The 26,715-nt window shown below is 55.9% G+C and overlaps 1 protein-coding gene across 1 annotated transcript; it reads left to right on the forward strand.

The window, feature by feature from the left end:
- The first annotated feature begins 1,353 nt into the window (after positions 1–1,353).
- Positions 1,354–26,456, forward strand: VSIR (V-set immunoregulatory receptor). The gene is made up of 7 exons (XM_079900052.1): positions 1,354–1,707; positions 12,374–12,799; positions 13,584–13,640; positions 19,928–20,035; positions 23,492–23,519; positions 24,802–24,998; positions 25,181–26,456. The coding sequence occupies exons 1-7, from the start codon at positions 1,626–1,628 to the stop codon at positions 25,216–25,218; spliced, it is 936 nt and encodes a 311-aa protein (XP_079756178.1). The 5' UTR covers positions 1,354–1,625; the 3' UTR covers positions 25,219–26,456.
- Positions 26,457–26,715: the final 259 nt, after the last annotated feature.

The raw sequence follows: 26,715 nt of genomic DNA on the forward strand, positions 1-26,715 counted from the left end.
CCTTGGCAGCATAGATGACTCCCTGCAGGATAAGTAGAGGGGACGAGGGTGGATCAATAGATGGTGGGTCTGGGGCATCCTCTGACCACCCCAGGAGGGAGGTTGGCCCTAACATCCTGGCCATGACAGGGAGTCCCTGTTGTCCTCTAAACCAGGCCCCACCCGACCTTTTCATCCTCCCGTACTGGCTGCCCCCCCAGTTTCCTCCCGGACTCCATCTTTGCTCTGCTCCCACCCCCATGATGTCACTGAGCTCCCCTCCAATCCCTTTGGCCAGCTGACCCTCTTCCTGGACCCCGCCACCAGCCACTGACCGTGTGCCTGTCGATGTGAAAGGTGTCGATGATGTTGCCGGCAACGATGGCATAGGTAACTGTGCCGTTGGGCCCCTCATCCGGGTCTAGTGCCTGGACGGTGACGAGGCTGGCATTGATTGTGTCCGGGCCCTCATCCAGTAAGATCTCGTAGTGGGGCTGCTGGAACGTGGGCGCGTTATCGTTCTCGTCCACGATGGTCACATACACGTGGGTGGTGGCCTAAGGAGAAGAGCACGATCAGGTTCCTTGGTCAGCTGGCTAGAGGGTTTGAGGTGGAGCCAGCTGGATGCCTTCCTAGGCTGCACTTACTCAGCGTGATCCAACATGGTGAGGGAAAGGGGGAAGGATGAGAGCGAGGGAAGTCCCAGGCTGACAGAGGAAGTCCCAGAGGCTCTGTCAAAAGCCAAGCTAGGCAACTGCTTAGGTCCAGGATGGCACTCACACCACCACTCTTACCGTCCGTGACATCACTAACCGATCACGGCACTGCTGAGGCCGGACGCAACCTCAGGATCCTGGTTAGCACGTTGCTCTAGTGATTACAATTGGCATATGAGATGAACTCCAGTAACTGCCTCCAGCCCACTGTGTGTCCTAGTGTAGGGGTGTGCCAAGCCTGCTGGGTACTCCTGCACCTGCCACACATGTGTGTGCATGTGCACAAGGGTGTTGCAGGCTCTGGAATCTACAGTCAAGCCTGCCCCAACTCACTCACCTAGCTCTTTACAAAAGTTACATGTCATCCATCCGTCCATCTATTCATTCATTCAGTCAGTCAGTCATTCCACTACTGGGAGTGCCAGGACCTGGGCCGGGCTGGAGGACGTCAGGTACAAGCCTCTGCTGGTGGGTGAGGGCTGATACAATCTATGATGATGATGATATATCGCGCTAAGTTAGACGCAGATGTACTTCTCAGGCTTTACAACAATACTAATCCTCTGCAAAGAGTAATGGGGGAGAGAAGAAAAGGCTTCAAACGGGCGATCAAGTGGCGCTGACTCTTGGCATACTGACTGGCTCCCCCACCTACAAGGCCAGCCGGGTGCGAGTCAGCGGGAAGCCCCTCCCGCGGGGGCCCTTGGAGAGGCAGCGCTTCAGCCTTGGCCGCCCGGGGGCGCTGTGGGCCCCTGGGAGCGGGCGGCTCTCGGGCTGCCGGCCGCGCTCACTTGCTCTGCGCTCACTCGCGCGGAGGTTTCCCCGCCGGCCGCGTCCCGTCCGCTCCCTGCGAACCAGGAGTGCCCCCTGCACGCCCCCGGGCTCCGCTCCGGCCCGGCTGCACCAGACGCAGCTCTGCCCGACGGCGACATGGGCGTCCCCCCAGTCCCGGAGGCTGGCAGCTGGCGCCGGGGGCCTGTGCTCCTCGCCTTCTTCCTGGCTGCCTCCCGAGGTAAGGTCGGCGGAGCCCGGGTGCTAGGGAGGAGCAACGGGAGAGCACAGCGGGGCAGGGTGGGGGGTCCCAGGTCAGATGGGGACGCCCTGGGAGCCCCCTTCAGCCTGCCGTGACCCCAGCCCGCGGCAGGGAGGCCGCTAGGACGGCTTGGCAGGGGCGGCGGCTCTCTGCCAAGTGCCCTGGCTGGGTGGTGGGCACGCGTGTATGCTGACAGCTGCCCAAGCAGCTGCCTGTCCAGCCCTTCCCGACCCAGAGAGCCCAGGCACGAGTACCTTCTGCAGCACAGGAGATAAACACGGTGGAGACAGCCCAGTGTGTTCTAGTGGATGCCACTGGCTTTTGACACCTGTGGCATCTCCCTGCACCACCCCAGGACCCCAGGGTCTCACGGGGCGCCGAAGTTGTATACTCTCAGCCAGTGTCCCGTACCCTGGTGACACTCTTGGTTGAGCCTTGGTGGGCACTCGTCAGTGCAGGCACTGGTCCACAGCTGGACATGGGCGCCCTCTGGTCCTTATCCTGAGGGTCTGATGGCTGAGAGCTGAGTGGTCAGCTGATTCCCAGCATCGTAGCAAATCTGCAGCCCAGGGACTGGTGTAGGGCCTGCACTGGGGAGAATGTGGGACATTGCCCAGCTTGGCTGTGAGCCCCTTCTAGGTCCCTGGGTAACTTATAGCATCTTTCGGGCCTCAGTTTCCTCAGCTCAAACACAGAAGCCATACACAGGGAGGTGTCACTTTCCCCTTCCAAAGTCTAGGTGGTATCCTGGTCAGGACACAGGGGCTCCTTGAGTGGGGGGCAAAGGGCCCGGGACCCACAGCCTGGCCCCTGCTTCTTGCCTGTCCAGGACTGAAGCAGCTGGATCTTGAGGGAAGAGGGGGCCGGCAGGCAGCCTATGGAACTAAACTTTAAACTTTTTCCCTGGGAAGGCTCAGGGAAAGTGTGAGTCAGCAGGGAGTCAGAGGGAGGCAGGAGGGAGGTGGGGAGCTTGGCAAGGGACCCAGTGGGTGAGTCAGAAGAGGAGGAAGGGGAAGACAGGGTAAGAGCAAGAGGAGGGTTCTGAGAGAACCTGGAAAACGCCTCAGAAACTGGGGAGCCTGCAGGCAGCATGGTATCTCAGTGCTGGGAGGCTGGCCTGGGCCTCCTATAAAGCGGAGGGAGCCCACACCCCACGGACAGAGATGCCTAAGCCCTGAACTGGATGCTCCCCAGGAAGAGCCAAAGCAGGTGGGGGAGCAGTCTCGGCACCAAGGCCATGGCTCATGGCAGACAGGGCTTCCCAAAGGAGCAGTGGATGGTGGCAGGCAGGACCGGCCAGCACCCCACCCACTACAGACCGCCTGCCCTGCCCCCTCCTTTCCAAGTGACCCCAAGAGGCCCTTCCGTTTTCTTACCCCTACCCTGTCCTCCTCTGGCTGAGCTGATCTCTGTTCAGCAGCCCCAGTTTGGGAAACTGAGTTCCAGAGAACTAGGGCATAGAGAGCCAGCTTTCACAGAGCCAGTAGCAGAGAGGCTCAGAGCCCCTCACTCCATATTGTCTCTTCAGCCAGGAGGCTCCACCCCCAGAGGCCTTGGCTACTTCAGCAGCTTGGTGCTCCATCTCTCCCTGGGCCCAGCTCAAGGAGATGGTTAGGGTTTGAGTCAGGAGAATTCTCTTAGTTTTGAACTACTCTGGGACTCAGTATTCCTAACTGTAATATGGGCGTGCTAATGAATATTCATGCTGCTACCCAGTACAGTGTGCAAGAAGGGGGATAAGAGACGGGGAGGCCTGGTTGCAGGCATGGTCCGGAGGGTGTCTGAGTTGGAAAGACCTGCTCACCGGCCTGCTGAGGTGCCGGGTGGCCCTGGGCAGGATTGCTCACTGTCAAAGCCTTGATGCTGTGGGAAGGTGAGATGGAGGCGGCTAGTGCAGACCTGTTTGTTCTCTAGCTCTTGGGGCTGGGCCAGCACCATGGAGAAAGATGGTGGTGATAATGGCGCACAGGAGCCTAGGAAAAGTTGCAGACACCCCTTTCCTGGGCCTGACCCAGGTTGAAATGGGTGGAGGGAGGCACCTAGGGAGCCAGGACCCAGCAGACCCCAAGGGTGGCAGAGCCTCTTCTTCCCCTATTGGCCTTCCCAGGACCTGTGGAAGTTATTGTCCCTGCCATGTCCTCACAGGCTAACCCAAGAGTCCCAAACTCTGGGACTAGCCCATGGAGTGCACTGGGGCTGGGGAGGTGAGAGCCCTTCTTCCCCTGTATGGTAAGCAGGGTTGCAGGGCCTTGTTGAGTAACCCAATGGTGCAAGCCTCTGACACAGCAATGATCGGCTCTTAGGAAATCCACAGTCTGCTGCCCAGAGGCCCTGAGGTGGAGAGAAGCAGGCTTGAGGCCAGCCCACGGGCATAAGGTAGCCTCTACCCAATGTCAGGGGTACGCAGCGATACTGGGGAGCCCCTTGCTGAGCTGGGCTGGTTGCTCTCTCTTTCCTCCAAGTAGGGCAAAGGTTCCCTCTGGGGCCTGACCTCCGTAGGAGAGGGTGGCCCAGGTGGGTGGTACACCGCTGGAAGGCCACCTCCCTATATGCACACACATATGGGTCTTAGGCCCAAGCAGACAGAGGGAAAGAAGAGAGGAAGAAAGGGGTCCTTCGTGCCCATCGGGTATACTGGCCGTGACCCCTCACCAGCACTGACCAAGCCCCAAAGACTGAGTTTGAGGTGCCAGGTTTTAAGCCAACCGTTCATCCAGGAGCAGTCTGGCCTCACCAGGGAGCTGCTGTGAAGCTTCTGATGGACCCTTGGATCCCCTTAGCAGCAGCGCAGGCATGACCAAGGCCTTCCTGATGCCACCCTGTGTGAGAATGGAAGGGACCTGGAGTTGTGTGCCCTGCATGCCAGGGCTTCCCGTTCCACCCTGTCACTTAACAGTCTGGCTTGGGGAGTCAACCAGAGCTCCGTTCAAATCCCAAGATGGTCCTTTACTGCTCTGTCACTTTGCACAAGTTACTCAGCATCCGTGAGCGAGTTCTATCATCTCTCCCATAGGGATGACGACAGCACCTCCCTCAGAGGGCTGCTGTGAATATTCGGTGCACACGTGACACAGAGCCTGGCATAACATAGCGCCTGGCGCCTGGGGAGCTCTGGCTGTGTGGTATTATTCTGCCTCTTGGCTTTTGGAGGCCACACGCCATCGGTTTACCATCGTAGCTCCTTGCTTCCTGCAGGGTCCGGTAGAGCGCCCAGAGCATGGGAAGGCATTGACCGGTCTCACTGGGACAGGACTCTCTAGCACCCTGGAGGTCTGAAGTGCTGGGCCCAGCCCTCCGTAGCACCTCTACGCACTTACAGTCTGTAATGCCCATGGAGGTGCCCGTACATTCTCCTCTTAAAGTGCTCCAGAGGTGGGGACTTTGCCACTTCAAGGCAAGCCGGGCTCAGGGTTTCCTTGTCTTATTGGGGTCTTTCTTGCCACTGAGCTTAACATTCATCCTGTTGACTTTGGCTGAACATCCCCAGAGAGAAAGACAACGGCCACCACTGTGTCCATCAGTAACTCAGTAATGAAGTTGCTCTGCTCCTGACCGAGCCAGCCTAGTCCCTCAGCCTTTCTACATAGGATCTTACTTCCCATGGGGACCGGGGGTCAAGCCCTGTCTCTGCTGTTCACTTGCTGTGGGACCACAAACACACACGCCGCCTTTATCTGAGCCCTGGGAAGGCTAGGTAACTGGGTCTCGGCAACGCTGACCACTCACTTCGGAAGGGTAATCCCATGATGGTGCTTCCTGACCTTCAGGCCGTTTGTTCACCACTTTGGGGATTTCTCCAGTGTCTGCCCATCATCATATGTGCCCTCTTTAAATCTACTCATTCTTTGACTTAAGTAAATAGATTTTAAAAGGAAACTTTGTATCACTGCCATAAATGGAAAGCCAGTGTCACTTGCCATAAATAGAACAAAATCATAAAAGTACATAATAGGAAAACCAAATAAGGTAAATTCTAGTTGGAAACTATAGCCTGGGGAAGGCTCCAAGCCTGCTGTACCTTGCAGGAAAAAGAAAAAAAAAAAGAAGAGCTTAGCACATAATAGAGATGTTTTGAAGACACACTGGCATCAAACTGGGACTTTCTCTTTGATGTAATCAGGACTGAAAGAGAATCGAAAAGGGAATAACCTTCTCTCTGTGTGATTCAGTGTTATTTAACGCCATAAAACTGAAAGTAAAACTACCTGTGCTGTAGATGCCGTCAGCTCCTCTCCATTGAAAAAGAAAACTCACCGCTGTGAGGAGTGGCGGCTGGGGGCAGGGGACAGTTCAGCTCTCCTGGAAGAAGGGAGAGATGACAGTGCTCATCCTAAGAGGTCAGGACAGGGTCAGAAGGCCTTTCTGGGCTTCTTCCAGGCCCAAATTCTCCCAGCCCCCGTTGCCTTCCCCAAATAAATACGGTGGCTCTAGCTGGGTCCTCTCCTCATGCTGGGGCCAACAGGCTGTCCCAACAACTACGGAGACAGTGGGAGAGGGAGCCTGCAGCCTCATTGGCCAGGGCAGCCTGTCCATCTGCAAGAAGGAGGTGGGGCCTCTGGTCAATCCCTGGCTACTTCTATACCCCAGACCTCTGGAGCGAGACGACCTGGGTTCAAATCCTGGCACCACCACTTGCTATTCATGAGACTCTGTACAAGTTACTTAACCTCTCTGTGCTTCAGTTTCCTGATCTGTAAAGTGGAGACGATAACAGTACCTACCTTATAGGGAGGGAGGATTCAATAAGCAACTCCATATAAAAGTGATTAGAATGAGGCCTGGCACAGAGTTAAGAGCCTGCTACTATACCATTACCACCGCGCCTCCTGCACTGAGGGTGGGGCACAGAGAGATTTGAATCTGAACCTTAGGAAGTCTTCACAGCACAGGATCTTGAGGGGAGCTGGCTGGAGCTGGTAGTCTGGGCTACATACAATGTCCTCAGGGAGGGCCTGGGAGAGCTGAGGAACGAGCCATCCAGAGACACATCCACTGGTGCGGCTCTGGCCAACCGCCCAGGCCCTCCCTGGGGAGGTGTGCTGGCCAACAGCCTCCAGCCCCAGATGCACTGATGCTTTCCCAATGTGCTGGAAGTGCCGCTTCCTCCGATAGAGCCTGGCTTCCCCTTCCCAGACTCCTTGGTCCAATGTGAATGGACACTTCCTGCAGGAGCAGGTATCAATAAACACATCTGAGATGCCCTTTGTCCTCACTGGCCACGGAGCCCCATGGACGGACCTGCCGGCTCCGGGCCCTCAGCCCTTTGTCCCGGAGGTACTTCCTGGAGCTTAGCACTGGAATCAGGACCAGTCCTGATTGGTCCTTGCCTCTTGCCCTCTGTGCTCTCCATCTTGATAAAGACAGAGCCTAGCCTTTCCTTATACCCTCCATGGACTGTCCTGGAGGACAGGGTCTGGCAGGGAGCTGGAGACGAGGTCCATGTGAGTCTGGGGCCCCCTCTGAGGGTGAGGGCCTGGCCTTCTGCATCTAGCACAGGGCCAGCAATAGCAGGCCATCAGTAACTGTTTGCTTACAGCCCCTAGCAGCTGGACAGAGTCCAGCTCTTTGGGTGGGGCCTCCTAGGCCTGACCAATCAAGCCAGGGACCCACCTCCAAAGGCTGGGGCATTGCCTTGGCGACTGTGGAGTAAGCTCATGCCGGGTCAGGGTAAATACACAGGCCTGTCTACACCCACACACACCCATCCCATGCACACCCACAGGGTTTCACGAGGTGAGAGCTTATGGGCGGAAAGAGGTCACAAAAAACTAGCATCCTGAGATGAAGCTGAACAAGGACTCCTTTCCTCTACACGGGAGCTTTCACAAGAGGCTGAGCCCCTCTGCGGCTGAGGGTCCCACTGCTAGAAAGTGGCAGCAGCAGGGCTAAATTCTGAGCGGAAGTCCCTTAGGGAACTCTGCACCCCCACGGCCTCTCTGCCTTGGGCCTGGCTCATGTTGGGACCTTAGTAAATATTTGTGGAATGAAAGAATGATGTTTTCGGTTTGGGTCTGAGGCAGAGCAAGGCTGGCTGCGTGGAGAGCACAGACGTCAACTGGAGGTCAGTTTACTCGCTAAGTAGCTGGAGGATGAGGTTTCAGCCCCGCCCGCTGGAGGGGTGGAGGGCTCTTGCTGCCTGTAGTGCTGGCTTGTCCAAGGTGTGGGTCTCAGTGCAGCCACGTAGGGCTGTGTGGCCTTGGGCAAATCGCTTGACTTCTGATTTGATTTCCTCATCTTTAAAATGGGGACAATGAGACCTACATCAGGGGCGTCATGAGACTTAAACGAGTATAAAGTGCTCAGCAAGTCCTAACATGTAAGAGGGGCTCATAAATGCCCGTGATCACCTTTGTAGCCCATTCTTGCCTCCTTCCTCTGCCCTAAGACAGACTTTCTCACCTGCCACAGGGTTTCAGAGCTGGAAGGGGCTTAGGAATGTGGGGAGTCTCTCCAGATAGGAGGAAGAAAGGGAGGCCCAGAGAAGGATGGAACCTGCCCAAAGGCACACAGTAAGGGCAGGGCTAAGTGGGGTTTGGGGCCCAGGGATCTGCCTGCCCAGGCCAGAGTTTGAATCCTGAGACCTCACATTTCCCAGGATCACAGCATTCTTCCTCCAGGTGTTTCTGCCATCTTACCCAGCAGCAGGTGGGGGCTGGGTGGGGGGGATGCAGGGCCCCAAGAGCAGCACAATGATGGATGGTTCCCACATGGGCACAGGCTCAGCCCAGGGCTGGGGGCCTTTTCCTGTCCCACATGCTCTCGGCCACCCTGGAGCCAGGGGCCTTCCTCCCCAGTCTCCGACAATGCCCCAGGTGTCCAGAAGGATCTGCCCCTGACAATAAGCAACATCCTCCCGCCAAATAATTATACTTCCAGCTGGGCTATTTCTAGCCCCCGATAACACGTGCGCATGCGCAGTCACGGCAGGCATGGGGCATGTGCGCTGTTTTCCCTAACGCCGTGCCTCCTAAGGACAGGCTGCCCGTGGGCCTTGTCCTGGCTGCAGTCTCAGACACCACAAACAAGATGTTTTCTCTCCCCCCAGGACAAAACCTGTAGATGCCCGGCCCACTCCCGTCTGGCCCTTTTGCTCAAACTGAATCCTCTCACCCACGCCCAAACCTGAAGCCCAGGGTAGCCTCTCCTTTTTCTAAAAGGGGAAGAGGTCCCTCTGGGGCGTGCGGGGTGTAAGGGATTGAGCAATGCCCCCTCCCCAACTCTGTCTCTGAACCCCAGTTCTGTGTGTCCCCCCTGTGGGTCTTCAACGAAATCGCTCCTCGGGCTGAAAATCCCCTCTCCACTGCTTCCTGGGCAATTCTGCAGTCATTAACACCACTGCTTGGACTCAGGGGGCTCTGGGCCTGACGTCCTGCTGGAGGCCCTGGGCTGGTGCCCCACTGGAGGCCCTGCTGCTTGCTCCCGTCCTGCCCACACCTACCCTGCCCACAAGCTAACCTCAGTCTTGCCACATCTTGGCCCCAACCCATCCACACCTCTGTCCACTCAGCATTCCCCGCCCTGCTCAGCTCTGTGCTCCACTTCTTGCGTCTGCCTCTGCCCACCCCAGACCTGCGGCCCTGGCCTCTACTGAGCCAGCTTCCCCGTGGCCCCCAAGGTGTGTGTGCTCCTGCAAAAGCTGCTGGATGTGGATTCGGCTCTCACCCTTGGCGATAGTTCTGGGGCTGAAGATAATGTTGGGAAAAGGGGAAACCAGTTACCAGCTGGGAGAGATGCTGCTGGGAGCTGCCCTGTGGCCTGCTGGGGAAAGGGGGAGTAGAGGGCAGAAATAATCCAGGGTCCACTCTCTGGGTGGGTTTTTATTCTCCCTTAGAGGATCCTTTCTGTAGCTACTCCCCACTTCCATTTACTGGCACAACCAAAATCTGGCAGTCAGGCTTCCACCGGGGACCTTGGGCGGATCATTTCCTCTCTGAGCCTGAGGGTTTCAACTGTAGAACAGTGGGCTTGGGGAGCAGAATCCCTCCCTGGTTACACCAAGAAGCCATACTCATGCATCAGAAACTCAGATGCCCACGGGACATTTATGGTGAGGGAATGAGGCAGGCCAGGTGGGAAGTTAGGGAGTAAGTAGGAGGGACCGCAGCAGCTAGAACACCAGTGTCCCATCTAAACGGAGGCTGCTGCTCAGATCCAGCGGGTGGCTGCCTCGTAGGAGAGCTGCTTTAGTGTTAATTTACTGACTCTCAAAGAGAAGCTACAAGTCGGAATTTTCATATCAAATTCCCGGTCTTTAAATTTTGGCGATCTCAAAAAAAAAAAAAAAGAGTAAAATACTTTAAGGGTCAAATAACATATGTTTGAAGGCTGAGTATGGCCGGTGGGCTGCCAGTTTCTGCAATTTTTTCTTTCAGTACAGAGTCTAAGTGCCTAAGTTTAATTTTGACTCTAGTACTTATTTGCTACATGAACTTCGGTGAGTTACTTAACATCTCTGTGCCTCTGTCTCCTTATTGGTGAAATAGGAAGGAAAAGAACACCTGCCTTACTGGGTTGTTAGACATGTCCATGCTATTCCTTCTTCTAGTTCTAACTAGATCCTGCTTTACCTGAAGCCTCCATGCTCTAGGTTCTGAGTTTACACCCTCTGGAACGTCAGGCAAACCACTTTCCCTTTCTGGGCTTCTATATTTCTGCTGGAAAGGAGATCAGCATCTCGCTAAAGAAGTTCTGAAATCCCTGCTTACCTTGGCAATGACTTTCCAAAAATCTGGGGCTCCCAGACACGGCTCCCTCTCACATGTGGGTGCTGTAAGTGGGAGGCTCTGGTGTGTGTCTGTCCTGTTTACCTTCTGGGGCTTAAAACTCCACCCTTGCAGACATATTCTTTGGGGCCGTGGCTTTGCTGCCTCCTCACACTGTGCTTTAAACATGCAGGCAGGCCAAGGTTGGACCACAGCTGTTACCAGTCAGTCACACCTTAGTGGGAGAGAATCTCAATCTGGCTTCTCCATTCTATCGTGCAGAATGTTTTTCACTCTTAATGTCCTAACGTCTCTTGAATTGCAGAAATGAGTTAGAGACCTATCTTTCCCAGGTATCAAGCACCAACCTTCAGAGCATCTCATGTAAATTATCTGTAATTCTGCCTCAACTCCGGCAGTAGCTGTTTCACTTCTATGTTCTACAGTGAGGGGTCTGAGGCTCAGGGTCTATGTAACTCTCAGCTGTTGGACTCCAATGCAGGGTGGGCTAATTCCAAAGCTACATCAGGCTGCCTTTCTCCCGACTGGGCCAGGCTTTCAGCTCTGCCAGGTGAGGGGAGAGGGGGATGGGCTGTAAAATAGGGAAGGGGCATCTGGAGGAAGAAGTCGTGTTGTTATCCTGGGTTCAGGCAACGGCCATGGAAAAGACATAGCCATTTTGATCCTGTACACATTTACAGGGTCCTCCTTCCCTGTCTGCCCACAACAGCCCCTGATTTTAGCCAATTAAAATCAAAATATCACTAATGTCTAATAACTATAGCTATCCCTCCTATGTCTGCAGGGGGCATGAGAGCTCACCTCTCGCGTTCTCCTCTTTTCGTCATCCTGTCCTCTCACAAGCCTCTTGTAGCTAATATTTTCCTCACTGCACACATGAGGGAACTCATAGCTCATAGCTAGACAGAATTTTCTGTTTTGAAGGGCCAGCGCTTTGGGGGGTGAACCTGGTTAAATGCTGGGAGGCTGGGGTAGGGTAAACAGGACCGGGGCATGGCTTCATTTGCTTATTGAAAACAAAATGAACTAGAAAATATTTCTAAGAAGACTGGGTGGCAGGCGGGTGCCTGGATGAGACGACCTTTTCTGCGTTGCCTGTCCTTGACCCTTGGACACCTTGGGTTTTCCTGCTTCCCTACCACCTTCCACTTGCTGGAATCCTCTCTGTCCGTCTACCCCAAAGACCCTCCTTCCTTTAAGAAGTCTCCTGACCACCCCCAGGAAGGTTGTGTCCTCTTTTCTCCAAGTTCCCTGAAGGCTGCTACGGGTTTGCCCTTTAGCCTATGGGGTTATTTTGTCAAGAAGCAGGACTTGTCTACCCAGCTAGGCCATAAGCCCCTCCAGGTGAGCTGTAGCACCTGGCACAGGCCTCACGCAGGTAGACGCTCTGTTAGGGCTCACGGAGGAGGAAACGCGAAGGCAAGGCCAGCCCCGGGAGCCGCTGGCCCCCAGAGGGGCAGTCAAGGGCCAAGCGCTGCTTTTCCCAGACAGCCTTCCTCTCCTCACCCTGCTTCCCACCCGACGGCACTGGGCACGGAAGCTGGAAGTGCCAGGGGCCAGGTGTGGGCAGAGCCGTGGTGCCTGCAGTAGGGGGATGGGAGCCGGGGCTGGAGCACATGTGCCCCCCGGGAGAGGGACACACGCTGGCCGGGTCCAGTCTGCTGCCTGCCTGGAGTCTCTCCTGTGCCTCACCCAGCTACACCTGGAGAAGCTCCTGTGGCTCCTGCCGCACAGCCTGGGGCGGAGCCGGGTTCGTGAACTAAAGAAGAAGCTGAGGCTTGGGGAGGTCAGCTGACTTGCCTGGAGCTTGTGGCTGGGGAACGCGCATCTTTGAAGCCCCAGACCAAGGTTCTTCCCTACTCTGGGGGCACTGGGAGTGGCGCCGGCTCAGGCGGGTGACAGGCTCTCGTCTCTCTGAGCAGGTCTGGTGGCAGCATTCAAGGTCACCACGCCGTATTCCCTGTATGTGTGTCCCGAGGGACAGAACGTCACTCTCACCTGCAGACTCTTGGGCCCCCTGGCCAAAGGGCACGACGTGACCTTCTACAAGACCTGGTACCGCAGCTCACGAGGTGAGGTGCAGGCCTGCTCGGAGCGCCGGCCCATCCGCAACCTCACGTTCCAGGACCTTCACCTGCACCACGGCGGCCACCAGGCCAACTCCAGCCAGGATCTGGCCCAGCGCCATGGGCTGGAGTCAGCCTCTGACCACCACGGCAACTTCACCATCACCATGCGCAACCTGACCCTGCTGGACGGCGGCCTCTACTGCTGCCTGGTGGTGGAGATCAGGCACCGCCACTCAGAGCAGCGGCTCTACGGAGCCATGGAGCTGCAGGTGCAGAGAGGTGAGGGCTGCCTCTGCGGGACAGCTGGGGATGGTGCCTGTGCTTGTCTGGGAGGGGGAGCAGAGAGGAGGACGGCGTGGCTGCGGGGTGGCGCTGTGCATCTGATGGTGCGACACTGTGCCGGAGGCTGTGTGATTCTGTATGGGCGGTGCTGGCACTACAGGGGTGGCACGGTGTGTGGAGCTGTGTGCGTGTCTCTCTGGGTAGCTGGGTGTGATGGACGGAAGGGCATACGTGGCTCTGTTTATGACAGTGGGACTTTTTAACGGGAGGGGGTGTATGAACTTGGGCTGGGAGTGTGACTGCTCACCACGGTTCCACGGCTCACACCTGGGGTGTCAGGAGAGAGTGTACGTGTACGTGTACGTGTGTGTGTGTGTGTGTGTGTGTGTGTGTGTGTGTGTGTGTGTGTGTGTGTGTGTGTGTGTGTCTAGGTGAGAAGGCAAGGGGTGGTAGAGTAGATAGACGTGTGGGTATGGGCAGGTATCGACATGCCCCTGAGGGTGTCATGTGTCATGACAATGGGCAGGGCATGCCTGGCTGTGCAGTGAAAATATGCCTCCGTGTGCGTGTGTGTGTGTGTGTGTGTGTGTGTGCGTGCGCGCGTGTGTGTGTGTGCGTGCGTGTGTGTGTATGCGTGTGTGTGCGCACAGCTGGGCCAATGTTGCCAAGGGGACACTAGCCTGAGTACCTGTGACGGGGGGTGGGGCATGCCAGCCTGGACAAGTCTTCCTGGTCTCCTGGGTCTGATACCCACGTAATGACCTTTTCTCTGCTCCCACAGGCGAAGAAGCACCATCCAAGTGCACTGTGTACCCGCCCTCCTCCAAGGAGAGTGAAAGTAAGGAACCAGCTTCTTGGCTCTTCTGGGTTCTCTGTTCTCCTCTGTCCTCATCCTGGACCCAGACCTCATTCTGAACTCTGACCTCATCACCCCAAGCCCACGGAACCCCCATTCCTCCTCCTTTGCTGCTGCCTCTCCCTTTTGTTTCCTCCTTCACCTGAGCCACTGGGCTGCAGCCCCCAGAAGCCCACGTCCCTTCCAAGGCCCAAAGCCTGAGGAAGGTGGCTCCTGGAGTCCCAGCTCCTGACTCTCTGAGTGGGGCTGTGCCCTGGCAGTGACCTTTGGCCAAGTGACCTCGCGACAGGTACTGGGTGCCACAGGCTGCCGAGCTTGCTTTCAGTGGGCACGGCTCCTGCACAGTAGCCCTCTGCCACAGGCGAAGGTTGGAGCGCTGTGGTGGGGGTCCTCCTGGCTTGGACTCAACTATTTAAAATCTCCTTGTTCTCTGTGGGGAGGTAGGAAGGAGAGGCTCAGGAAGCGGAACAGAACTACCTTTTCTAGAGCTCCTACTATGTGCCAGGACTGTGCTAAGTCCTTCCAAGTACTGGTATCTCAGTGGCTTCTTATAAGAACCCTGTGAAATAGGTGTCACCAACTTCACTTTACCTGCATGGAAATGGAGGCCCAGAGAGGTGACATAACTGCTCAGTTCACACAGATGACAAGGGAAGTGCAGCTAGGACTGTGCTCACGTCACCTTTTTCCCACGTCGGGGTAGGAGACTGGACACACAGTGTGGTGGGTGTCAGTCAGCCCCCTGGTATTTGCCCAGAGGTGCCCTACAGGGGACGGGGGCACGGCTTCAAGAGGTGCCCGGGTCTTCCCTGGTGGCGCGGTGGTTGAGAATCCGCCTGCCGATGCAGGGGACACGGGTTCAAGCCCTGGTCCAGGAAGATCCCACGTGCCGCGGAGCAACTAAACCCGTGCACCACAACTACTGAGCCTGAGCTCTAGAGCCCGCGAGCCACAACTACTGAGCCCGTGAGCCACAACTACTGAAGCCTGCATGCCTAGGGCCCATGCTCTCCAACAAGAGAAGCCACCGCAATAAGCCCACGCACCGCAACGAAGAGTAGCCCCCGCTCACCACAAGTAGAGAAAGCCCGCACGCAGCAACGAAGACCCAATGCAGCCAAAAATAAATAAATTAAATTAAAAAAAAAAAAAAAAAAGAGGTGCCTGGGCACTAGGAGGCCAGGCGAGAATGTCCAGCAGCTTGGAGACAGCAGGAGGCAAAGGGAGGACATCTTAGGGACACCCCCCTCTTCTGAGAGGAGGGGTCTTGGCTTCCTCAGCCTTCTCTCTGTTAGTATTTATCAGGCATCCAGTGTGGACCAGCCCCGGCCTAGGCCCTGGAGACACAAAAGTGCAGGCCTCCTCCCTGCCCTCCAGGAGGACATACACCAAAACTGAAGCCAGGAATGGGAACAGCTCAGCTACGGCCCTGGCCAAGGCTCCACTCAAAGGCTGTGGTGACTTTCTATTCGAACTACTCATTTTTTTTGAAGCAACAAATGGACCAGCCAGGAACAAAATTAGAACGCACAGTTGGGTCTGAGTTAGACCCACACGGAACCAAGAACAAGCCCCTCTTCCTGCACACCGCAGAGCTCGTGTGTGGCCTCGGTACCAAGCCGCTGCCCCTCCTCACTTCCTCCACTGGCAGCTCCCTGGGGAGGGTGGAAAGGCGGCCCCCCACCCCGAGCAGCCCCTCCCTTCCCATGCAGCAGCCTCATGACTGTGTGCGCACACGTGTGCTGTGCACAGGACAGGGTGAGCCTCACGTGGTGGGGTTCCTGAGTGTTTACTTCCCCATCGCCCCTTCCACTCTGAGCAACCCCCTAGTCCCACTTCTGCTCCCGCAGAAACACCTCCGCCACAGCCGCCATTTCACAGATGGAGAAACGAGGGTTCACACGGGTGAAGGGACTTGTTCCCAGTCTCCCAGAGCCAAGAGGAGAAGCCAGAGTGCCTGATTCTCAGTGTGCAAACCCTGCCTGAGCACTGGGGCCTCCCCTCTGTCAACACTCGTTTCCTGAAAATTAGCTGTATGAGTTAAGTCTTGGAGACAGAGACAAGAGATGCCAGAGGGGACGGTGCTAGGGAAGCCAGGCGTGAAATGGAGAGGGCGTGCAGAGCTGGGTCGTTTATCTTGATCTAGACTCGAGAAGCAGCTGCTGGAATTAAGGGAACAGGAGTCACCCGGGAAATCCCAGGAGTCTGGCTGAGGAGCGCCCAAGAGTGAGGCAGAACCTTGAACTTGACTGTTAAGGGTCAGGCTTCCTTTGCCGGGCACCTCTGCTCTCAGGTTTTGACATTTTCCTCCTCTCCAGTTTGCGGGATGTGCAGCTCACTCTGCTCCCTGCTTCCCTGAACTACTGTCTACAGGGAATTGGCTAAAGGCCAAAGGGACACGTTTGCTTCTGTCTCGGCATCAAGGGCAGGGGGATAGCGTCAATGATCTCTGGAGTCCCCTTTCGATCCCCTTCCAGGCCCTTGGTTCTGGAGGTCTGCAGACTACAGCTGTGGTGGAGTTTTGGCGCTAAGGCGGAAGTGGTCTCAGATGAAGAGAAACCCGGCTATGCTTTTGGGTGGGGTGTGCGGGCTTCGGACAGTACTTCAGTTCTCCGGGTATCGTGTGTCCACTGAACAACATGAGCAACTGTGTCCCTTTCCAACTAACAGGGAGGCCCCCTGTGTTATCTAAGGTGCTGAGTCAGGGCTCAAAAACTAAATGCCCGCAGGGCCCGGGAGCTGGTGGGTAGGACAGTAGGGAGGGGTAGAGACTGTGGTGAGCACCCAGCTGCCAGTCTGTACTTGCAGTTCCAACCACCACATGCCAGGAAGGGGGCCCAGGGTTGCCAGAGCCACTGAATTTTCAAGCAAAGTCAGAAGTCCAGAATTTACATGAACTCCCTGAATTTTAAAATGTTGGCAACTAATTAAATAAAAATTAAGTACTGTATCGGCCATAGTTGCAACCTGAGTCCATTCTAGTGAAAGGCAGTGTGGTAAAGTGGGTAAGAGCACAGATCCTGAAATCAGCCCAGTTGCTTAACCTCCCTGTGCCTTAGTTTTCTCATCTGTAAAATGGAGATGACAGTTACAATCATACTTTCCAGGTTGTTATGAGGCTAAAATGAGGTCCTCTGTGTAAAGAAAGCGCTAAGAACCGTGCCTGGCACGGAGTAAGTGCTGTGTATGCGTTGGCTACTATTACTTCTAGGCCTGGCTTCCCGTCATCTCATCCATTCCCCTGTGCCAAGGCAGGATGGCGAGTAGATGGCAGCAGCAGTGGACACATATCCTGTTTTCCAACAGTTCGAAACATTTGCCTGGTGACCCATGTGCCTAGTAGGCCGCAGGGCTGACTGCTGGGCACTGCCCTCCACTGCCACTTGCCTTTGGAAAGATCCCAGTCCCTGCTGTAAGACAGGTGCCCCCCAGCCGGTCTTGGTACCTGATCAGTTAATGATGCTTCAGCCAAGCAGCTCTCTGAGTTTCCCTGCTCTGACTGCAGCCCCAGCCTCCTAGCGTTATCTCTGGGGAGGAGGAGGGTAGTTGGTCTATGAAATCTTCTGAATGCTCACAGCAGCTTCAGGTGGCAGGGGAGGTGATGAGAGGAGTGGGGCTGAGGAAGGTGGTACCCAAGGAGCCCAGGAGCCCCGAGTTGCTGGGGGCTGTGGTTTTTCACTGAACCTTCGGAAGGGGGCTGGGCAGCCCATCTCCCTAAGAAGCAACCTCCCCCCCTCAACACAGCAGGAGGTATGGTTTGCTTTCATCCAGCCCCGTCCCTGGAACCGGGCAGCTCTACTGAACTCCCCCTTCCTCCATAAACACCCTCGGGGTACTACTGGCAGGCCCTGGACAAAGACTCGCTGGGCCCCTCCCATCCCACCCCGCTGTGTAAGGGCCTGGCACACTGCTTGCTGCTCGCCAGGCAGGTGCCTCTGCCGGTGCCTGATCACCTTCTAAGCATGAGTCTGGCTCTGGATGGCTACAGAGCAGGAGCCCCCAACCTCACCCCCAGGTACTGACCACACGTAGCGGGAGGGCTGGGGAGCTGTGGAAAGGCTGTGCTCTGCAGAGGAGCCCACGGTGTCGGAGGGCAACTGGCCCACAGAACTCTCCCCAAACCCTGCCCCCTGGCCCTAGCCTCAACTCCCAGGCCAGGCTGTAAGTAAACCAAGCCCTGATCCCCTAGAGGGGCCGAAGAGAGGGAGTCTTTGCTTGGGGACAGGAGTCAGGTAGAGGCTGGGCCAAGCCACCCACAGCCAACAGGGAGCTGGACTCAGTGATCACTGACTGACTACACCAAATGCTGCCTAGTACCAGTCTGGAGGAGACCTGCTTTGACGACCAGAAAAGAGCGCTGTGTAGCCGGTTTCTCAGTGCCCACAATAAGGTCCTGTGATGGGGTTTAGAGATACTCAAATGTCTGAATTATAGAACATTTAACTTTCAATACTCTCAAAGTGCAGCCTCGCTAAGATCTGTGGGGAACCTGCTTTAATGTGGAGTCGAACTTGCTTTGTAACAGCACAGCGACTGTTCTTGTACCAGCGGGTACTTCTAAAGCGCCTGAAAACAGCTTGTTCTCTTCTGAGGTCTGAACAAACTCCCTGAAAGCTTGTTTACACCGTCAGGTTGTTCAGCAATACAATGAGATGAAAACAGCCTTTATTCCCAAATAAGTAGTGCAAAGGCAACATTGAGCCCGTTCACCTCCCCAAAGCTCCCTGAAGCCAAGCTGACGCTGTGACGAGGTATCCCAGCCCGTGGCTTTTCTGTCAGAGGGAAGGGCTGAAATTGGGAAGGAAATGCATTTACACTGGTTGTGGTTCTGAGGGCATGTCTTTTCCCAGCCAAACTCCTGGAGTCAGCAGAGGGACTGAAATAAACCAAACCTCCCATGCTGTTGATGGGGTCGTGAAGCAGTACGAGTTTGTTTTAGAGGGCAATTTAGCAATAGCCTCAAAGAAAATACACTTACTCTTTGGCTCAGCACTTTCACTACTAGGGTTTTATGTACGGATGTACTTGCCCAAGTGAGCAAAGATGTCTACACAAGAAGTTCATTGCTACTTTATTAGTTATGTTGAAAATGGAAGAAACTTACCTACGCACCAGTAGGGGACTGTTTCGATAAATTTTGGGTGAGCCACGTGGTAAAGCCCTAGGCAGAATGAGGTAGATCTCTGCGCCGATACAGAGAGGTGTCTAAGCTGTGCTAAGTGGGCAAAGCAACTGTCCTGTGATCCCATGTATGCTCTGCATGTGGGGGATGTATCTAGACTAAACACAAAAAAACTGCTGACAGGGATTATGTCTTTGGAGGGGACCTGGGTAGAGGGGGAGGAAGAAACTTTTGAATTTTTTTTAACTTGTAAATTTTTTTCTGTGTAATTTCAAAAGTTTAAAAAAAATTTAAATGTTGGACAAGGATTCCCATTTCCCTAGTTCCTGCCCCAAGAGTTTTCCCCGTGAATTGTACATGTGAGATCAGTTCAGAATCCCCATCCTAGAGCCAAGGAGTCTCTCTGGGGATAAATAGGGCTTTTTATTCATTTATTTTTCATTGAGATAAAACATATATAAAATTTGCCATTTTAACCTTTTTTTTTTTTTTTTTTTTTGCGGTACGCGGGCCTCTCACTGTTGTGGCCTCTCCCGTTGCGGAGCACAGGCTCCGGACGCGCAGGCTCAGCAGCCATGGCTCACGGGCCCAGCCGCTCCGCGGCATGTGGGTTCTTCCCGGACCGGGGCACGAACCCGTGTCCCCTGCATCGGCAGGCGGACTCTCAACCACTGCGCCACCAGGGAAGCCCCATTTTAACCACTTTTAAGTGTTTGATTCAGTGACATTAATTATGCTCTCAGTGTTGTGCAATTATCACCACTAACTATTTCCAAAAGTTTTTCATGTCTCGGGCTCCTTCTGACCTTGAACTCTGTGGCGTGAGGTCTGTGAAGGGCCTGCTCTCCCTTTTCAGGGAACAGCCTGTCACCCGTGGTCGAGCTGTTCCCCGTGGGCTGGGATGAGGACCCTTCTCTTTCCCCGCTTGAGATGCCTCAGCTGTAAGCGCCTGGCCTGCTTTCTGGTGCTCTGGCCCCCCCGGGGTCCCCAGACCTTCCGTGCCCCTGCAAGTCAGTGAGGGTCTGGCTGTGGGGCGTGGGTAAAGGTGGGTCCCCCTGTTGCCAGGCCTTCCCTCTCTGGGCCTCAGTTTCCCCTCAGGAGGTGCAGTGGGAACGGGGCCTCACCTTGGCCGCCTCTGTCCTTTCAGGCATCACGGCTGCTGCCCTGGCTACGAGCGCCTGCATCGTGGGCATCCTCTGCCTCCCCCTCATCCTGCTCCTGGTCTACAAGCAAAGGCAGGTGGCCTCCAACCGCCGTGAGTATCCCTGCCCGCCTGGGCTAGGTGGGTGTGTGAGTGACCTGCCCCAGCACCCACCCCCAGCCACGGGGATTAGCAAAGGCTAAAGGCAGGCACAAGTCTGCTCTTCAAGAGACAGGAGCTGCTACAGGTCTTGCAAGGAGTTGGGCTCAATGGTGGAGAGAGGAGGGGATCCACTAGCCCCTTGGCGCTCAATGAATAACTGTTGAATGAATGAATAATCATACGGAGTAGCTGAAATTGGCTTATAAAAGTGCTACCGCCTGGAGACTGTTTGGGGCCCTGCTTTAATGTATGGGTAGGCTTGTCTTGGTAGCAACTGTTGGGACAAAATGACCTTTGGATTATCAGAACTGCGAGAGAGCTTAGAGATAACTTGATTCAGCTCTTTCGTTTTACAGGTGAGAAACCTAAGATCAGCAGGGTTAAATAACTAACCCAATGTTATATAACTTAGTAAGCAGAAGAGCTAAGACTCAGACTCAGAGCTTTTCACCTCACGCTTTTCAGGGAATATAGTCCCACCACATAATAAAAACACTCGTCAGCATGCGTGTCATAGCAGACGACCCCTAACCAGTAGGACTGCTGTGCCAGGTACCACGCCAAGCTTGCTATATACGTTCTCTCACATATTCCTCATAACCCCTCTAAGAGTTTGCTCCTACCATTGGCCCCATGTTACAGCTGAGCAAACTGAGACACAGAGCCGTTCAGTAACTCCCTTAAGGAACCACACAGCGAGTACGTGGTGGAGCCAGGTTTCAAGTTGTGACCACAAATACCTTTTTACCCGTCTCTTTGGGTGACAGTGCACCTTGCCCTTCCTCTGACTCCACCCATGAGCCTCGTCCTGTCTCAGTCTTCCAAGAGCAGGAGGGTGTGGGCCCTCGCTTCGCCTCCCCCACCTCTTCCCCTCTTGTCCTCTGCAGGAAGGCTCTGGCTTACACCTGATTGCCTTCGGCTGGACTGTAACGACTTGACACCCCTCTGTCCCTCTGTCACTGGGTCACTCAGAGGCTGTGGCCACCTCTCCCTTCCTCTCAGGACGCCCTTATTCCTCTCATGAAATCCACCACAGTCTATCTACACAGATACCCTGGGGTTGGCGCCGGGGTGGGGGAGGGTAAAGGGGTTGGAGTAGAAAGAGGAACCCCGGGGGTCAACCAGGGAGAGAAATCATTGCAGAGCTGCCCTCAGCTCCTGCTCGTCTGTGGAGCACTTCCACGGAGGTGGGAAGGGGACGAGGAGGGGGCCACGCTCAGCTAGGCTTGGCTCCCAGCAAAAGAGGTGCTTTCTGTCCCCCTTACTCCAGACCACAGGGCTGTCTCCGTCAGGGAACGGGAACTGGGAAACAAATTCCTGGCAGAGGACGGCGTTGGGTGGAGGAGGTGCACTGCTGACCCTGTTCTGGCGCCTCACAGCCTTCCTTACAGGGCCCCAGGGGGTTGGCCAAGGCTCTGCCCCTGTCCCGGGCTGGAGGAAGGAAAAACAGAGAGGGGACATCCCCAGGCCAGAACACTGTGGGGTGTCCTGAGGACACGGGGAGCCGGGGTCAGCCCCCAGTATCTCCTATTCCACGCACTGGGACACTTGCAGACTGAAGGCTTCGCAGAGGAAGGGACAGATGAGCTGGGTGCTGAAGAATTGCACTGAAAGAAGGCTCAAGGGGGTGCGGTGGGCCGGCTAGGGCTGTTGAGCACATCTTCTGAAACTCTAAACGAGCCCCACTTCTGTGATGGGAAGCCACTTCATAGCACCATTCCCCAGGTTTAATATATGCAGTAACAGGAAGGTATCAATCATCTATCTCCTAATAAAAGTATTTTTGAGGGCTTCCCTGGTGACGCAGTTGTTGAGAGTCTGCCTGCTGATGCAGGGCACACGGGTTCGTGCCTCGGTCCGGGAAGATCCCACATGCCGCGGAGCGGCTGTGCCCGTGAGCCACGGCCGCTGAGCCTGTGCGTCCGGAGCCTGTGCTCCGCAACGAGAGAGGCCACAACAGTGAGAGGCCCGCGTACCGCAAAAAAAAAAAAAAAAAAAAGTATTTTTGAGGCCAGTCCTCTGTCCTCTCCACAAAGAAAAAAAAATGACTTGCATGGTCGAAGGCTTAGAGACAGACACAAGAGATGCCAGAGGGGACGATGCTAGAGAAACCAGGTGCGAAATGGAGAGGGAGTGCAGATTCAGGTCATTCTTCTTGATCTAGACTCTAGAGAAGCAGCTGTTGGAATTATGGCAACAGAAGTCACCTGGGACATGCCAGGAGTGTGGCCACAGGGCAGAGGCCGAGTGGCCCAGAGCGGGGCAGCGGGGAGGCAGGTCGGAGACAGAGTGGACGGGAGCGTGTGTGGTGCACTTTGGGCAGGATGATGGCACGGAGCCTGGCACAGAGCCTGGAACAGAAAGTATGCTTGGGAATGAGCCAAACTCAGGAAAAAAGAAAGAGAAAGGGTTGGGAGCACTGAGGAAGGCAGCGTGCTGCGGAGGCCAATGGGTGTTGCAACCTCTCTAGTATCAGGGCCTCGGTGTCCCCAGGGCAGAGGAGAGGATGAGCTGAGGGAACGCAGAAACCCGCACGAAGCCCCACGCAGTCACTCGGTAAACAAGGAGCCATGATTCTGATACCTCAGAGATTTCAGGAACTTGTGTGCAACTTCCCGTGGGTGGTGTTGTTGTGCCCCTCCCCTACCGCTTGTTTCCCCATCGTAATCAGCAGCAAAGCCCGTAAAAGACGAGAAAGATCTGTGGGAGTACGTGGGGAGCTGCAAGAAAGAGGGAAGTTGGGGTCACTGCATCTGGTTGGTGGCCAGTTTGGGGGGTGGGGAACCCGCACAGCGGGGCAGGGTGGCAGCAGCTTGGCTGCAGAGCAGAAAGTAGTAGCATGGCTGAGAAGTGAGAGGGTCTCAGGCCCCCTGAGTTTCCTCTAAGAGATGTTGCCTTGAAAGCCACCCTATGAGGCAATGCAGAGGGCGGGACAGAGAGGACCAGGAACTCTAATTAGGAGCTGACCTTCCGACACTCCTGCCCAGTAAATCATGGCTGACGACCAGAACGTGACAAATGGCCAAACAGGAAACGGCAAGTTCAGGAGCCAGGCCTTGGGTTGCTCATGAATGTCTAACATCACCAAGTGAAGACATGGGAGAAATCACTGGCTGCCTTTCGTTTCCTGGCAACAAATGTTGTCCCAGACACTTGTAAAATGCAGCCCAAATTTCATTTATCACTGGTCAAACGGGGCCGCTCACTGGGGCCTCACCTGCTGGGTAGACACGCAGAGCACTGCCTGCCATATGGGCTTCCTGAGTGAACAGAAGTGGGATCCAGGGCTGAGCACGGCCCTGTCCAGGATTGCTCCTGTTCCCCGAGGGACATCTGCCAGTGAGGGCAGGGATGCTGTCTAGGGAAGCCTTCCCTTTGTGACTAGCTTCTCTGTCTGTTTGTCCCTAGGTGCCCAGGAGCTGGTGCGGATGGACAGGTAAGGCCCACGGAGACCTTCCTGAGAACACTGCTAGCAGCTGTGCCACCCCGATTCAGAGTTTGGCAGGCCGTGTCTCTTCCCTGGGCTGTCATCTCTGAAGGGCAGCATCTACACCCAAACTCCTTCTGCAGCAGTTAAGGGGGAGGGGGATCTTTTAGCCAGGACAGACTGATTCTGCCACCCTCACCAGGATCTCTTCCCCTCTCCTCTCTGGTCACTGCTTATACCACGACAGGGCTGAGAACACAGGTGTGGCCTCCCTGGTCCTCTCTGTGCTCTGGGCCAGCTGTCAGGAGGGAGATATTTCTGGGCAGCAGGGCCCCTGTTTAGCTGCCTGGCACAGCTGGTTAGAAGAGCATTTGCCACCTGCCACCGAGGCCTACACATCTGTGCTGATTGGCTGTTTTCCCTGCCACCCCTCACCCAGCAGTCTGAGCTCCAGGATGCTTGGATGAACTACGCACCCACCTTCGGGCCTCAGTGGTCAGCCAGGCCAGGGTGGGGGAGGGGAGGAAGCAGCTGAGCCCAGGCAGACACTGAAACATGCAAAGGAGGCCAGCACATCTGGAGTTGCGGCCCCTCCCTGCAGGGCACTCCAAGGAGAAGGCTGTCAGGCTACAAGGACAGAGGCTGACCGGGCTCAGATGGAGGCGGCAGGTTGGGGATAGAGTAGAAAGGGAATGTGTGTTGGTGCACTCTGGGCAGGAAGCTGGCATGGAGCCTGGCACGGAGGGCGTGCTTGGGAATGAGCCACATTTAGAAATTTGGCCCCAGTACATGCAACACTAAATTCAGAGCTCCTCCCTGATGTTTGAAAGGGATGATATTCAAGACGGGTCACAGGAAGTCCTGCTAGAATCTCAGAGTTGGAGGGGTCCTCAGAGGTTGTCCTACTCCCAAGCAGGAAGAACGCCTCCCTTCAGCTCAAGACAAGCTGTGGGGACATTCAGCGCTGATGCCATTAACTCTACTGACCAAAGAGAGACTTGTCCCCAGATTCCGGAGGCGCCTCTGACCCTGGGCTTCCCTCCTGGGCCTGGGGCAGATGGTCAGACCACAGGGTGGAGCTGGGGTCAGATGCCCTCAGCTCAGGGCAGGTGGTGAGGGCAGCCCATGGCCTTTTCTCTCTGGCCCTGGATCCTCCCTTCCTGCTAGGAGAGGCTGCTGACGCCTGGGGTGGGAAGGCAGGTGAGGGGAAGGGAGCAGAGAAGGCAGGCAGGCGGGAGGGCAGAGGCCTAGCCCCAGGCAGCACGGATGACCTTCAATTCTGATTCTCTAGCAACAACACTCAAGGAATCGAAAACCCCGGCTTTGAGACCTCTCCACCTTCCCATGGGATGCCAGAGACCAAGCCCAGGCAACCCCTGACGTACATGGCCCGGAGGCAGCCTTCTGAGTCTGGGCGGCATCTGCTCTCTGAGCCCAACACTCCTCTGTCTCCACCAGGCCCCGGGGATGTCTTCTTCCCCTCCCTAGGTAAGTGCTTCTCTTCCCTCACGGCTCTATGGCCCGCAAGGTCATGACCTCTCCATGGCGTGCAGGCCATCAGCCTCACTCCCCGCCCTCCCTGGGGAGTCCTCACAGCCTCAGGGTGTGGGGTTGGGGGGATGAAGGACAGAGGAACCCCCACTTCACTCTGCTTCTCCTTTCCTTTGCAGACCCTGTCCCTGACTCTCCAAACTCTGAGGCCATCTAGACCAGCTGGGGGCCGTGGGCAGTTGTGGCTGGGCCTGGGGCAGGTGCATCTGAGCTAGGGCTGGCCCTCTAAGTGGTCCCTCGGCCTTGGCCCTGGTTTCTTTCCTCCTGCTCTAAGCTCAGACTCTTTGAAATACCCCTGATGGCCAGACCCTCAGCCTCCCTGGATGCTACGTGGCAGAAGGGAGAAGATGTTGGATCGCTCAGTCCCTGTCTCAAGGATGGTGGGGTGCTGGGATCCCGCCGCAGAGACCTGAAATTCACCAGCTACTGATGCCACCTGACCTCCATCTTAGAAGCCCCAGAACTGCCAGCTGTGTGGCAGCCTCTCTCCCGGGACCTAAGCCTTGGGACCTGACAGCAGAGATGGGCACTGGGCAGACTCCCCAGTGCCACCCTCCAGGCATGAGGGACAAGATAGGACAAGATGTGGAGAGACTCCTCCGCACTGTGGTGGACCCAGCTCCCCCATCTCTCCTGAGACTGCTCGTCTGTCAAACCTCTTTGTAACCATGAGGCTCTGGGGCTGGGCCTGCATGACCCTGGGCCATGGGAGCCTTCCCCAGCTGCCTTCTAGCAGCCAACTCTGAGGAGCCGTCAGCAGGTTACACAAATCTGGGGCTCCCACTGCCTGCACTCTGGTCCCCAGGATTCATTGGCCAGAAGCCCCAAAACAGGAAGTATATGCTGGCGGCACGGTGGCCACTGTGAGCCAGCTGGCATCTTGGGCAATGGGAACCAGGCCAGAGGTTGCACCACCCACCACAGATGGGAGTGGAGGGGAGAGCCAGGGGCCTGCTGGGAAGGTGAGAGGAGAGGGCTCCACCGCCTGCCCCCTGCGGTCGAGAGAGATGGTGACCACATAATGTACTGCTCAACCTCTGACACTCTTGGGGTGCTATTCAAAACTACTTGGGCAACAGTGCAAAACCTGTGGGTGGATCGTAAGAGCTGGGTTGAAATCCCTACCCTGCTTCCGAGGTGCCTGAGGCCCAGGGAGCCCTCTTCCCCCACCGCCCAGTCTTTGGTCCTCTGTTCCAGTCCATCTGTGCTGAGCCTTCACTGCAGTGTGATCCTGCCGGGTGGCAGGAGCAGGCGTGTCCCTAGAAAGTCTTATGCCCGCTCTGCTCTGGACCCTCTGCTCCATCTCCTGCTTCAGGGCATAACCCACGTTTGTTTTTACACACGTATATGAGGGGAATCCTTTGTGGAATTTCGATTAAAGAGTTTTAGAGCATGGAGAGGCGTGGGGAGGGGTCTCTGTACACTGTGGGGTGAAAACGGGTGGTGGGGCCTGAGAAGGGGAGGAGGAAGTTTGAGCTGGACAGGAGCCCCGGGCACTGCACTGTGGAGGGCGTCATTTCAACTGGGCATTCATCTGCCAGCAGCCTACGCTGGCTCTGCTGAGCCAGGCCTGGGTGCTGAGAGCCAGGGCTTCAGGCCAGGGTTAAGGGCCCAGCAGGCAGGGAGAAGCCCGCCTGGCCTGGTTGGGGATGGG

This window comes from Stenella coeruleoalba (genome assembly GCF_951394435.1).
Source record: "Stenella coeruleoalba genome assembly, chromosome: 16".
In the NCBI taxonomy this organism is placed as follows: domain Eukaryota; kingdom Metazoa; phylum Chordata; class Mammalia; order Artiodactyla; family Delphinidae; genus Stenella; species Stenella coeruleoalba.